Source organism: Castor canadensis, chromosome 13, assembly GCF_047511655.1.
Source record: "Castor canadensis chromosome 13, mCasCan1.hap1v2, whole genome shotgun sequence".
Taxonomy (NCBI): domain Eukaryota; kingdom Metazoa; phylum Chordata; class Mammalia; order Rodentia; family Castoridae; genus Castor; species Castor canadensis.
The window spans coordinates 82,170,695-82,184,658 of NC_133398.1; the positions used below are offsets into that span (position 1 = coordinate 82,170,695).

The window sequence follows — 13,964 nt, forward strand, 5'->3', positions numbered from 1 at the left end:
TAGTTCCTATGCCTTCCTGCAAGCAGTATTTCTCACCAGTAGGTTAATAGAATGCAACACACAAAAAGGGCCAGTGAATCTGTTTGTTACAGTCTACTTACTAAAGCTATGGCTACAATACTCTAGTGCTGAAGTCAGGGAAAAGGCATCATCCAAACACAATCCAAGGAAAATGCAAGCTGATACAGCACAAAGATGCTTTGTTTAAGAATGGCAGAAATTTCCAGCAACTATCTGGGGAAAAAATATGCAGGATGGGAGGGAGTGTAATCAAATAACAAAACAAACCCAAACTAAAAGAGAATCTTTATAAACCAGCACAAGGACACTTTGTTTTTAAGAGCACACAATGAATTTTAAAGATCTTTGTTCAGAAGGGAAATAAAGTATTATGAAGGACTGACATATTTGATGGATGGATGGTTTCTGAAAAACCACATTATCAATTACTTTTTCCTCATTTGGCTCCAGTCCAGTAATTTTTATTTGAACAAGCCACATGCTAGCATGGTTTTGATGGCAGGAAGTGACTGGTTGTTGTTAAAGGATACTATTTCACTGATGGGCTTATCTCTTCCTCTCCCCTCCCCTTTCTGATGGGACTCTGATATGAAAGGCACAGCTTCAGTTGTTATAAACAGAGTCTGGGATTGTCTGATAGACCCATCCGTGTTTTGCTTTCAGGCTTCTTGTGGTACAATCCAGACAATGTATTCAGCAGCGCTTCAGAAAACAAACACTTGAATTCGGCTTATTTCTGTCCTCAGCTTTGAAATGAAATTTTGATTTCTTTCATGTTCGCATCTCTCACAAATCTAAATTTTCTAGCAAGAAATAGTAATGAATATGATATTCTTTTTAAAATATTAGATGACTCAAAGTGAATCTTGCAGAGACAAAAAGGAACTTTATAAAACAATCAACTTAAAATGTGGCAAAGATATAACAGTACAGTATCTTGTTCCAGCTTTTTTTAAATTTTATTGAAACAAGTACATTTTAACCCTGTTAATTATTGCAAATATAAGAAATATAGCAGATTAAGCTATTTTATTGAGCACTATCAGTTTTCCTCTATAATTAAAGAAAGATTTGAGGGAAGTTGTCACTGGGAAGGAGATTATCTATAAAACCAACTGCTGACACTCTTATGGGTATGTATGTGTGCGCATGTATGTATGTGAGTATGTGCTACTCATAACTTCCTTTATGACTATACTTTTTTGCATGTGACCATGCCTGAGACTCTAAATATTTCTAAATTCTCAAGGTATCATAGTCTTTGGATATTCACTTAAGTATGTTTCATACACATGTACACACATTTATTGTTGCTTTGTTTTGCTGTGTGGTGTTAAGATAGGGTGTCACTATGTAGCACAGGCTGGCCTGCAATTCACTATATAACTTTTGCTTGGCTCAAATGCATAATCCCCTGCCTCAATCTCCCAATCACTGGATTACAGGCATGTTCCACCTCGTCCATCTACTGGTTCTATATTTTAAACATTAACTTTAGTGATTATTCTTCTGCTGAGAATTAAAAAAATAAAATAATGGGCTTACAGAATGGGCCATTTAATTATTTAGTAAACTATGAAAACATTTTGAATGAATTAGAATTTAATATTGTTCAATGGAGGAAATATAAATTTAGCAATCATTTGTTGACTCACTGGCTCATATCAAAATCTTCTGAAGATGATCTTCCAGCATAAATGCATAAAATATATTATTAACCACAACTTATTCCCTGAAAACAGGTTGGAATTTTACTCAGAAATTTGCTGGCTGGGTAGATTTGGGCAAGTTAGGGAAACTATTTGAGATTACATGAATTCACTTGTAAAATGAAAATGAGAGGGAGATTAAGGTATTATATTAAATCATTTATATGACAGTATCTGGTACACTCAATTAAATGTTTGGGGTTATCTAGCTAGGGAACATGCAATACAGGTCCTTTCCAGGGTGTAACAGAGCTCTGTGAGCCAAGGGTCATAGTAAAAATTGAATCTTTCAGCACCCTAAGTCTTTATACTTAAAATGTCAAAAACAAAATTACATATCCTTCTTTTAATCAGTATTTAAACTTCCCATCAAATTGATTAATTAGCCTTTTATTCAGCAAATCTTCCTCCGTAAGCCATCACTCTGTATATATTTGGTTTTAATAATTAGTAAGGTCCTGGTTATTCATGTAGTAGCTTTACAAATATTAAAAACTAAATCGAGTTACTTTGATGCAACTTTGATTACAAATTTTCCTAAGCATTGAATAAATAATTTAAAAATATATGTGACTACATACTTCATCTAATAAAAATATAAAGTTCTCTTAAATTTTCAAAAAGTAAGTGTAAATGAAGTTATTTTCATTGGGCTATTGTAAACATTCTGCTCTCACACTGATGGAAAATATATAGCTAGCACACCTTTTGCAAGTACAGTTATTATTATATAGTGTTTTATTCACAATTATAATAACTTAAAATATGGAATATTTCATGAATTTGCATTTCATCCTTGCACAGGGGCCATGTTAATCTTCTCTGTATCATTCCAAGTTTAGTGTACGTGCTGCTGAAGCGAGCACTATAGTGTTTTCATAGCTTTGAGGAGTTCTCTGAATCTGAATAGTCTTTACAACATGATTCGCCTATTCACCATTTTTGGAGCAAATCGTTAGAAAATAATGACTGCTGCATAGCTATCTAAATGTTATAAAGTGTTTCTAAATTCAATTTGCAATAAATATGGACAAGCCTTTTACCTTTTCAACATATTATTAAAATGTATTTATACATGACAATCACTATCATAAATAATTTTCCAAATGATTAATTATATACTAGAGAATTCAAAGAATATAAGATTCTCCAATCACTTTAAAATAAACTATTTCCTTTTAAGAAAGCTTACGTGCCAAATTTATTAAGCTTGTAAAGGAAAAATTGTCTACACAGTACTGCTATTTAAGTCTTTGATGAATGTCATTCCTGGAAATTATAAGATTATTTTCAGTGTGGCTTTCCTTTTAAAAGCCTTAATTTCTCTTTAAATTTTCACTGGATAATTTACAAAAGGTTATCTGGCTTGAATTTCAAATTGAGAATGGAGAATGAATGAGTTATTTTTGCATCTCTCCCTTTTGTATAGGTGTTGCAAAAAATAGTCAGATTTAGAAATATATCCTAAGCTATTAAAATGCTTCATGGTAAAACTATACTGAGAAAAAGTACACCAACCATGGTAATCATGGATTTCCTATGAGATGCGGGTAGATGTGGAAAGAGAGTTGTTACACTGAATAGTAGCATCTGCCGTTAAGCAATTCAAAGGGGTGGAAATAACCAAAGGACAGGAATAGTTAGTATTATACTTTCAGTTGTGCTCTTTTGACTTGTAACTCCCTCTATCACTCAAACCATCAGAAAAACATGTACATCACACACAGCTTGTGTCGGGTACATCACAAGAGTAAATGATGTTCTATTTCAAATGGCAGCTGGTACGGAAAGTGGACAGATGAGCAAGAGGCATATGATGGAGACCAAGCTTTCATCAGAAACAAGAAATCACAGCCAGCGATGATTCAGAGAAACAGAGAGACCTTCCAGAATCCCTGGAGCTACTGAGAAGGATATTGGGTTTCTGATCATACATGGGTTGATGGTGAGTCATTCTTGTTTAAAGCTATAAAAACAAGCAATCCAGCAGGCTGGAAGATGAGGACAGGCAACTAACTGACATGTGGGTTATGCTGATAATGCCTTCCCATATATTTTCTAAATGTAAATACCATAGGATATTAAATCATGATTATTTTATATAGCTATACATATAAATTTAAATTGTAGAGTTGATATGTACTTGTATTTAGGCATATTCTTGAGCCAGGCCAGTCACTTCTCTCTGAATTACAGTTTTCTTAAGATGGTCTTAAAAATACTGGCTTTCCCTTTATACCAGGGTTTTGAAAGGAAGAAAAAAGCATGTGGAGAACACTTTGTAGGGCAAAAGCATTATCATTATGTACGGCATTAAAAGGCAGCTCTAATAGGATAGAAAGAAGAATTTTGAAAGTTCTAGTTTGATTCCCAATTTGTTTACTTACTATAGATATATAATATTCAAGGGCCATTGGTTTTCCTGAACCTGTTTCCTAGTTTGTAAAGTGGGGATTTTAATAACCATTCTGCCTCTCTCTTGGTGCTTTTATATATTATCAGATGTAATAATAGATGATGGAACTATACAAACACTTGTGTGGTATTTGCAGAAATAAGGTATCAAGTAGTCTCTCTTGCAGAGACCACTTAAATTAAAACCTATAATAAAAAGCATTTGATTTTTATTCTTTGTAAAACCAAGCAATAGAGGCAGAGAGTGTCTCCATGAATGAAAATCTCCCAGAATATCACACCCTTTTCAAAAAGTAGTAGTGCACTGGACTAGATGTTACACTGTGCAAATGATGGCTCGTTTGCACTATTTTATAAGGATTGCTATTAAAGGAAGTCATGTGATTTACCAGAATTGTTCCAGCAATATAATATTGAGAAAAGGTCCTGGAATGAGTACATTTTTGTTTTGCCAAGTATAAAAAAGGTGGAAAGAAAACGTAATCAAGCTTTGCAGATGATCTTAAATAAACATCCTCTCCAGGTGACCAATTCAACTCAAGATGACAAAAAATTTTTAGAGACACATCTTGGCATTTAGGGAAAAAAGGATGGAGAAAGCACGCATGCCTCCCTTATGGTTGAGAAACCATGTAAATGAGAACAGAGAGGTTAAAGGGGCTAACCATGGTAGTTTGTGAAGTGGACCTCAGGTCAAATGAAAATAATAGTGGACTTTCTTGAATTATTTTCTTGTACAGAGGGATTTGGAGTTTAGTTGTATTTCCTACACCTACCTCATTCCCATGCTACCCATTTCAGAAAGTAAATATGCAGTTTTTCTCTTGTAATTTCTGCCCTGCAGGCTGTTGTGATGGTTAGCAAGAGTGGGAGACTGTGTGAAGGCACAGTGAGAGCAACTGCATAGGTGTGAACCCTGCTGTTCCCTGAATGTATGAGGACTTCAGCACCATTCATCTCCCTTTAACTTCGCTTATCAAACCTTCAGAGGCTCCAGTCTGGGGGCTGTAGGGAGTGAGTGTTGCTTCCTGGAGCCCGTGGGAATCCTCAGGTTCAGCTTTTGCCCAGAGGCAGCTGCAACCCAGTCATTTCTTGATTCACCCTCCACCCCCATTTCAGCAATAAAACATCTGCTTGAAAAGGAGTGAACAAGGCAGGTGAGTTGAGTAGGGCTAAAATTACCTACTTTAATTGACTACCCACCTGTGGAATTTGAGTTTATGTGAAGTATGAAATATGGAATCAGGAGACAGGAGTTCTGATCTCCTCTTCAGTATTTTCCAGTTATATAACCTCCAGCAAATAACTTCTTTCTGAACCTCAGCTGAGCAATTTTAAAATGAAAATAATTATATCTTCCTTGTTTGTTTAAAGACAGAGGAATGGAACAGAAAAATCTCTTCAAGGTGCTTTTAGATTCAAGAAAAGAAAAGATAACATGAGTTTTTCTCAAGGAAGGGGGTCATTTTTAATAGTGTATTTCTTAGATATGATTTGTTTGATCAGCATAGAGTATTAATAAATCCACAGTTCCTTTTAACTGTTCAAGACAACTGTTTGGGCTGGCAAGAAGTCTAGGGTCTCCCTCGGACCTCTGGAGCTATTGCTGATTGAAGGTATGACTACTGATAACAGGAGGGGGGTAATACAGAGATTTATCTTCCTAGCACAACAGCCATTTCTCCCAAAGCACCCTATTAGTGGTAGGATAATAAAGCCAAAAGGGGCTCCTTATCTTCAACCATGAGCTCTTTCAGAACGACAAAGACTCATACTTGCTGCCTTTGTATCACAGTTAGTAAACTTGCATCACTGGTCTATTCTGTTGTTCAAGGAGAGTTTCAGATGACCCTTTACCAATCACACACACACACACACACACACACACACACACACACACACACACACCCATGGTAAAGGTGTGTGGAAAGGTCTCAATACTCAACGTTCCCATTTGCTAAAAGACTTAACTAAGACCCATCTCACAGGCTTCAAATAATATAGCATTTTAATAAAGAGGGCTCTTTTCTCCCAGAAGAATGTAAATTTGTCCTTAGTACCTATATAAATTTATTCTTCCCACTTTGGAGCCAATTCCCTTCCCACCTCCAAAAGGCAATAAATGCCCACTTGCTTATTATCCACCCAGTGAAGAAGGGGCATCCCATCACAATGATGGCTTGACAATCTCTACCACTCAACATGGAGGCAGTGGGCAAAGACAAGGCTTTATCTCATCAGTGAAGTTTAAAAATTTGGTTCTTTCTATGCCATTGATGTAATGAATTCTTTTAAATAAAGAGGATATTAAATAATTATCTCTATCTGGACACAGAGGAGAGGATGGTAATGAATTAGTTTCTGAGCAAGTCTATTGCTGATCTTGAATTGGACCTGCGTGTCTTCGATTCTTCATTGCTGTTCTATTTGCATATTCCAAACAGAGCTTACATTTCTGAATTGCATGCACAACCTCTAGTCCAATTAAATTTTGCCCATTAGTCATTAGTGGGGTGAGACAATGGGATGTGTGTATGTGTGTGTAAGGGTGTGTGCCTCCATAGCCATCAGTTGTTTCAAAATAAAAACAATACATTAATCTTTAATGTGGTAAAGGTTGTTTTCCTGATCTTTGGTCAAGAATACATGAAGACACCTTAGGACCAACTTCAATAGTTGTAATGATCCTGTCACTCCCTGCTTATAATTCTTCTTCCCTTCACAATGCCTTTCTATAATAGTCAGAATAGAAAGTACATGCTTCTATGAGGCATAAGAATTCCATATGACCTGGACCCAAGGATGTGGTCACTACCTAATCACATGTTACTCTTTCCCTGACATATACTACTCTTTTAAAAACAATCATATTCATCAACATGTCTCAAATGGGGCCTTTGCATCCACCTGAAATTTGCTTCTCAGTGATTTTTTTTCCCCAATGGCTGACCCTTTCTTGACATTTTAGCCTCTATTTAGAAGTTACCTTTCCAGGAAGCCTTTTATGACTTCTTATCTCAATTAGTTCCATCACTCTAGTGACTCCTATCTCCCCTGCTTTATTTCTTTTCATAGCACTTGCCACCATCTTTATATTATGCTCCTATTTGTTTATTTATTTTCCTGCCTCTGTCAGAATGCAAGCCCCAACAGTGAAGTCTTTGCTTATGTTGTTTACCAACCTGGATTCAACCAGGAGAGAAACACAAAGTAATTTGAACAAGCAAAGTTCACTGTAAAAAATTATTACCTATAATGAGGAATTGAAGCAAAGACAGGTAAAAGGACGAGACCTCTAAAACATATAAAAATAGTACACATAAGGAGCTGCTATTACCCTAGGGCTGAGATAGAGCACCCCAAAAAAGAGCTCCTGTAAGACCCAGGCCTATTCTAGGACTGAGATCAAGACCTTGCTGGAGAGGGCACAGCTATAGGTCTCTGAGTAGCAGGTGGACCCTATTGGAAACTTGGCTTCTAGAACTTGCCAGAAGTCCTCAATACTCCAGAAATTGCTGGAAATCCATCTTCTGGATGTCAGGAGAAAACTGTTCAGAGGTGCCTTAACAGAAATGCTCACTCTAAAATGCCACATAGGTGGCACTCTGAAGGAAGCTGCTGGGAACTGCTGTTTGCTACTTGTGTTTTAGGAACCTACCTAGCAGGCTGACCAGAAGCAGGAATTGAAGCCTCCTGCAATGTCTCTCCAGTGCTCGCTATAGATGAATCTTTTGTAAATGGTCCAGATCTATTTTCATTGAATAGGCAAACTGGTTGATTTTAGAGCTAAGAGATAGCAAGTCAATAATAACCATATTTGTAGTTAAATTCCCATATTTTGGGCACATATTAGGTGCTCAATAAATATTTGGTGAAGTAATAAATTATGTACAACCTCTAACCTAAAGGACAAGTGTGCTTGGCTGGCATATGTCACTTTGAGATTGGACTCCACCAGGCTTCGCTTCCAACATGAATGCTGCTGCTAAACTCCTCTCACATGCAAACTTTGAGAGGAATCAGAGTGTGATAAAAATAGACAAGTCCCCAAATGATATCATAGTTTGGCTCAACAGTTTGTGAGAAGTAAAATGAGAAAAGCACAGGTTCAGAGTAGAGGAGGAGACAAAAAAACATGAGCCCCATTCACTTTGTAGAGGGACCAGCACTGGGAGGCAGGTTGCCTTGCTTGGCATCTTTCAGAGACATATCACGAGTTATGTCCATCTGCCACATGGCCAAAATGTGAAACCTATTCCAAGGGCTATAGTTTAAAGTTTTATTTAAAAATAAAGAAACATGCTCCTCATTTCTCTAGTCACTATTTATGCTGACATAAACTGTTGAGAGAGATTAGGTAAAAGGTCTTTATCACAAGCTGATATTTCTTAACAGCAAAGTTTCTCCTTTCTCCACTGACCCTTTCAATAGCTCTTCAAGTTCTACTGTTAGAATTTTTTGCTTCCTGTCCTGGAAAATAACTGCATGGAATTTCAATAAATATGGCCTAATTGATGCAGCAGCTTTCTATATTGACAAAACATGGCATTTATTTATCAATACTATCAACAAACATTTACTGAGCACCAACTATGTGCCAGACATCATTCTGGGCATTTGGAGTATAGCCCTGAATTCAGCTTAAGTCCCCCTTCTGATTCTCATGAAACATGGAACTTCCTACATAGGCACTGTGGTGATTTAACAAACTACTGAAGTTTCAGTGGGAGCAAATAACCAACCTCAGAAAAAAAACCACTCTTGTTGGTGTTCTTAGAAAATTCAGTGTCCTAGTGTAGAAACTATATCACTCAAGTCTTCTTAGTCTTGATTCTTGGGAATGTTTCAGAACAGTGCTATACAATGGAAATATGTGAGACACAGAAATTAAAAATTTTCTAGAAGCCATGTTACAAAAGTAAAAAGAAAACAGGCAAGATGAATTTAGAAATATTTTTCTTTGACTGGTATCTCCCCAATATTATAATTTCAACACGTAATCAGTATAAATTATTGTACTTAACTTTCTTCTTTCTTTTTTAGCCACTTGTTCAAAATCCCGGGTATATATAGATGTATAGCCATTATATTTTGGACTGGCCACATGGCAACGGCCACATACCTTTTGCCAGGGTATGGGTCAGAGGAGGTTCAGAAAACTGCCAAAGGAATCCTTCATTCTCTTCGTTTGGGAATGGAGGAGAAAATATTTGCTGATCTGAAACAATCTGTGAACTTCAGTTCTGAGTTTTTAGTAAAACACAGAAGGTAGGTGAAGACTACCACAGACTTTCTTACCATCAATAGTAGACGGTGGCCAGCGCCTAGGAGTCCCATAGAATGTGCTAAGCTGGACGTTAAGTCATTGATTCGTTCGCTAAGGAAAGCGATACCATTAAGAAAAATGGTTTTCCACTTTTGCTGAACTAACAGTGCTATATCCGCCAATATCTCAAGTTAGAGTAGCCAAGGGACGCTCAGAAATCAAATGCTAAAGCTCAGTCACATTACCTAATCTATTTGGCTTTTTCCAAATTCTTCCGAGTCCCCAAAGGTTACATGCTCCTTAGGGAAGGCTGGGAGCTCCGGCAAACTCTCCTTAAACTCGGAAGCTGTCCTCAGCTGTACAGGGACTTATTGTTTTCTTAGGGATGCCCCTCCCCCAGCCTCTGACACTCACTGCGCCCCCTTTCCTACCACGGCCGCCCCTACTTTCCCGGCCGGCGCCCTGGTGATGGCCGACCTGTCAACTCTCAGGGCTTCACGTGCCCCCCAAGACGAACTTGATTTGCCCCTCCAAAGAACTGGGAAAAGAGGGCCAGTTTGGGCGCCCAAGGGAGAATTCTTCTCAGTTCCTGGAGCTGGCACCAGCGACACTGCTCTAGTGCAGGCTATCTTCGGGATTCACGTAACCCCACCGCCAAAGTTTCTTCGGAAATCAGGTGATCCCCGCCCCTGTACCTTCTGCCCCACCCGGAGTCTCTGCAGTTACGCCAGTGCCACCCCTGGCCAGAGTGTTTTGGGAGCTTTCTTCCAGAGTTACTAGCCGGGGAGGCAGCCCCGCTTCGGGGTTAACCGGCAAACCAGCCCCCTCGGGGCTGGAAAGGTTGCGCACCCCCGTCCTGGCCAACATCTTGCGACTCGGTCTATGGCTCTAAACAAGAACTGGGGCCGAGGCCGCTTTCACACGGAAAATTATGCCAGCTCCAGCGGCGCGTAAAATTGATGTGAACCGAACGAAGTGGGATCAGCGTGATCCTCCCTCTCTTGTCTCAACAGGGGTTTCAGCGCGTTACACAAGGCCGAGCTTGTCTCTTTAAGAAGACATTGGACCCTAATTAGTCCGCATTCCTAGCGCGGCGGCGGAGAGGGTGAGGGTGTCTGGATTGGGAGGGGGCGGGTGGGAGCACAAGACTCGGAAGGAGATCTTCGGAACAGCCTCCAGTCTCATCGCCTCTCCACCCTCTTTATTTTGCCGCCACCACCGCCACCAACACCTAGTTGTGAAGATGCAGCCAGGGCAGCAGCAACAGCAGCCGCCGCCGCCGCTTCTCCCAGCCCCACGTTACTTTGATTGACAGGTGAACAAATGTTTCCCCGGTTCGAACGCTCGCGCTAAGGAACGTCAGCCAAGGCAAAGCTCCGCCTTGGGCGGGCCGTTTCCTCCCAGCCTCCGTCAACCCTATCCCTTTGCGTTCATTGGTAGGAGCCACCCGCGACGCCCGGCCCCCACGTGGGTTCCAGCCGCGTTGGCTCCTCCCCTTTAGCTTACCATTTGTCAGCAGTGAAATGATGGGCAGTAACACAGAACGGCGATTAATGTTCATTCATCTCTGATTGGTTGCCGGAGACGCCTACCGCGCCAGGGGAAGGCGGGGCGCTTGGAGAGCGCTCCAGAGCTGTCGCGTGGCGGGCCGGTGATTGTAGTCAATCTGGCGGTATCCTCAACTACGGTGGCCCGGAGCGGACTACATCTCCCGGGATACTTTGCGGTCCCTCCGCGGACGGTTGTGAATATGTATCAGAATGTTAATGATTAGCTGCTGCTAAATTTGGTCAAAGAAGTCACCTACACAGAGCGTGTTGTTAGAGCTGTTCTGAGCGGGTGTTTGGGCTGTTAGCTGCTTATTTCCCCCCCTCTCTTACACACTTGTATATTATTTTGAGCTGGTGTTCGCAGAGTTTGAAAGGAGAGAATTTTTTAAAAAGCCGCAGGCGTTTCGCTCTTTTATTTTTATAATCCCCTTCAATTTGGGGTTAAAAAAGACAAGAAAACAGGAAGGAAGAAAAATAAGGAAATGAGATGTGGTAAAAGAAGCTAAAAGGTGCCTTTTAAAAGATCGTTGCTGTGAAGTGAAAAAAATCTCCAGAGAAACCAAAAAGCACCGCCGAGACCTCTTCCGAACCAAAGGAGTTTGTGTTTGCTTTTAGGAAGAAGAGAGATCATTCATTCGGAGGAACAACAGCCAATTAAAAGACAAATAAAAAAAAGTTTGGAGTGGGACGCAGAGCGAGGGAGCGGGCGGCGCTGCCGGCGGGCAGTGGGCGCGGAGCTCGCACTTTCCGGGCCGGGTGAGCGGCGCGGCCGCGGCGCGGGGGTTCGTCGGGCGCGCCTCGGCGGAGCGAACGTCGGAGCGTTGCCGCGGGAGACGCGCGCCGGACAATGCCCGCGGGGGGCCAGTGACGCCCGCGAGGAATGCGGAGCGGCCCGGCCGCCGGCACCCAGCCGCTGCGCGTTCCAGCCGCCCGCGTCACGCGAGACCCGGCGGGGGCCGGGACCGCCCGAGCCGCTCCTCAGACCCGGCCGGCCGCCTCCGCCGCCGCCTCCTCCTCCTCCTCCTCGGGGCCATTAAAGCCAATGAGCCGCGCGCCTCTGCCCAGGGCAGCCAACTAAATCGGTTTGGATGATTCGCGACTTGAGCAAGATGTACCCGCAGACCAGACACCCGGTGAGTGCGGGCGCGGGCGCGGGCTCGGGCTCGCCGGGAGTAGGGGATTCCCCGTGTCGCCCCCCTGAGCGACGAGTTGTGTCTTTTGGCCGGAGGGGCGTGGAGAGCGGCCCGACCCCGGCGCCCGCTCCCAGAGCCGCCGCCCGCAGTCGTTCTCCCCAACACCCCCTGGCGCGGTGGCACTTTCCGAGGGGGGTGCGGAGAGGCAATTGAGTTGTAGCCATTTTCTTATTGTTGTCTTTGAAGCCCCTGGAAGCCGCGCGGAGCCGTTCGCCTTCCCCGCGCCGCGACTCCCCGGTGCGGGGGTGGGGGGCTGGCGAGCGGTGAAGGAGGCGCGATTCCGCGCTGGGGCGGGGAGGGCGCCCTTGGTGGCGGCGCTGCTGGGCCGGCTGCGGCTCGGGAGTGCGGGGCGCCGGCCCCTCGCGCTGCGGGCCCCGGGCGAGCGAGGGAGCAAGAGCAGGAGAGGGTGTGGGAGAAGGAGCTGGAGGGTGGCAGCTGCGCCCCCTCCCTCGGCCTGACCGCGGCCCGACGCCATGGCGCGGGTTCCCCCGACGGGCCAGTTTCGATTCCGGGTGGGCAGAGAGTGGGCGCGGTGCGCGGCCCCGCAATGGGTCAGGGAGGGGAGCCGGGGTTCGAACCCGCGGGCCCGGGGCCACCTTCCCCTTCGGGCTGTGGCGCGGGAGGAGGAGGAAGGGGAGAAGGAGAGTTGAATCGCTCTTGGGCTGCCAGCGCCGCGTGGTGTGTTTTCTCCATCTCTGCTTCCCCTGTGATGTGGGCTAATTAAATATTTTATTGTTGTTCTTTAGGCACCGCATCAGCCTGCTCAACCCTTTAAATTTACAATTTCCGAATCCTGTGATCGGATTAAGGAAGAGTTTCAGTTTTTACAGGCTCAATACCACAGGTAACGATATTGACTTTAGCTGATCCTCCTGTTTGCTTAGCTCTTGTCTACCCCCCACATTCACACACTCCCCCCCCCTTTTTTTTTTCGCTACCACAAAGGTATTATTATCATTCTTTTCCTGTGGGCAGAAAGGGCAAGTTAAGGCCTCTTTTCTTAAGCAGGTGTAAAGAAATTAAGCATTTCTTTCTTCTACTGTAAATAAAAAAGGAACCAGAGCAATCGAAACTGAGGAGACTTGGAAAACGCTGAGGCCAAACTTTCGGTATTGATTTATTGGGGCCGGGAGAATGGAAGGTTGGGAAGATTCTGGGGCCTTTTGACTTCCTTGGTTCTTTATTACTCTATGCTTGATTCCTTCTCACTTCTCGCTGCCATTCCACTGAATAGCTGAGAACCCCGGGATGTAGCCAGTGAGCAATTTCTTTACTTTTATGCTGAAGACAGTGTTTTTGTTTTAGAGGCACTTGGTTAGACTTCAGAGTGCCTTTGAAGCATTTTTCTTTACCTGGCTTTTGAACGATACATAATTCTTGTTTCATAAATGCAAGAACCAAAACAAGCTACTGAACCTGGTCAACACTTTGCCCCTGGGTGGTGGTATTCAACTTGTGTGTGTGCTTTGGAGGGAAAAAAAACAAGACCTCATTCATACGACTGCTTGATTCATATTTCCATTAATCTCTTCATAGAACATTAAAGGAAAAAAAGCTCTTGTGACATTTTGGAGGACCTATTTGTTCTTGTATATGTAGTCATTATTGATGTTTATTTCCTTGTTCTAAGTGAATTCAGTGACTATTCAATTCTGGTTGAGTTTCCAGAATTAAACTGACTATAAGGTTTATTTCTTTAAAATGTATAAAAAACTCTACATTTGATCCTTATTGAAGGGGCAAGTTCAGGCTGATTCTAGTTACTCATTTGCCTTTCTCCTCCCTTTCATTAATGAGGCAGTATTTACGA

At 42.5% G+C, this 13,964-nt stretch overlaps 1 protein-coding gene and 1 non-coding gene across 13 annotated transcripts in view; one reads left to right on the forward strand and one right to left on the reverse strand.

The window, feature by feature from the left end:
- Positions 1 to 2,489: 2,489 nt before the first annotated feature.
- Positions 2,490 to 2,596, reverse strand: LOC141415890 (U6 spliceosomal RNA). Its single transcript, XR_012440842.1, has one exon. It is a non-coding gene; the product is annotated as a U6 spliceosomal RNA (small nuclear RNA).
- Positions 2,597 to 11,933: 9,337 nt separating this feature from the next.
- The window catches only part of LOC109677499 (transducin-like enhancer protein 4), a 150,691-nt gene continuing 148,660 nt past the window's right edge, over positions 11,934 to 13,964 (forward strand). For 5 of the 12 annotated variants that reach the window (XM_074052104.1, XM_074052117.1, XM_074052111.1 and 2 more), the window contains exons 1-2: positions 11,936 to 12,094; positions 12,901 to 12,998. In XM_074052104.1, coding sequence (XP_073908205.1) covers positions 12,050 to 12,094; positions 12,901 to 12,998 — 143 coding nt within the window. In that variant the 5' untranslated portion in view covers positions 11,936 to 12,049. Of the gene's footprint in view, positions 12,095 to 12,524; positions 12,667 to 12,900; positions 12,999 to 13,964 lie in introns of those variants that run through there. The other 7 variants (XM_074052106.1, XM_074052112.1, XM_074052110.1 and 4 more) reach the window with 4 other exon arrangements.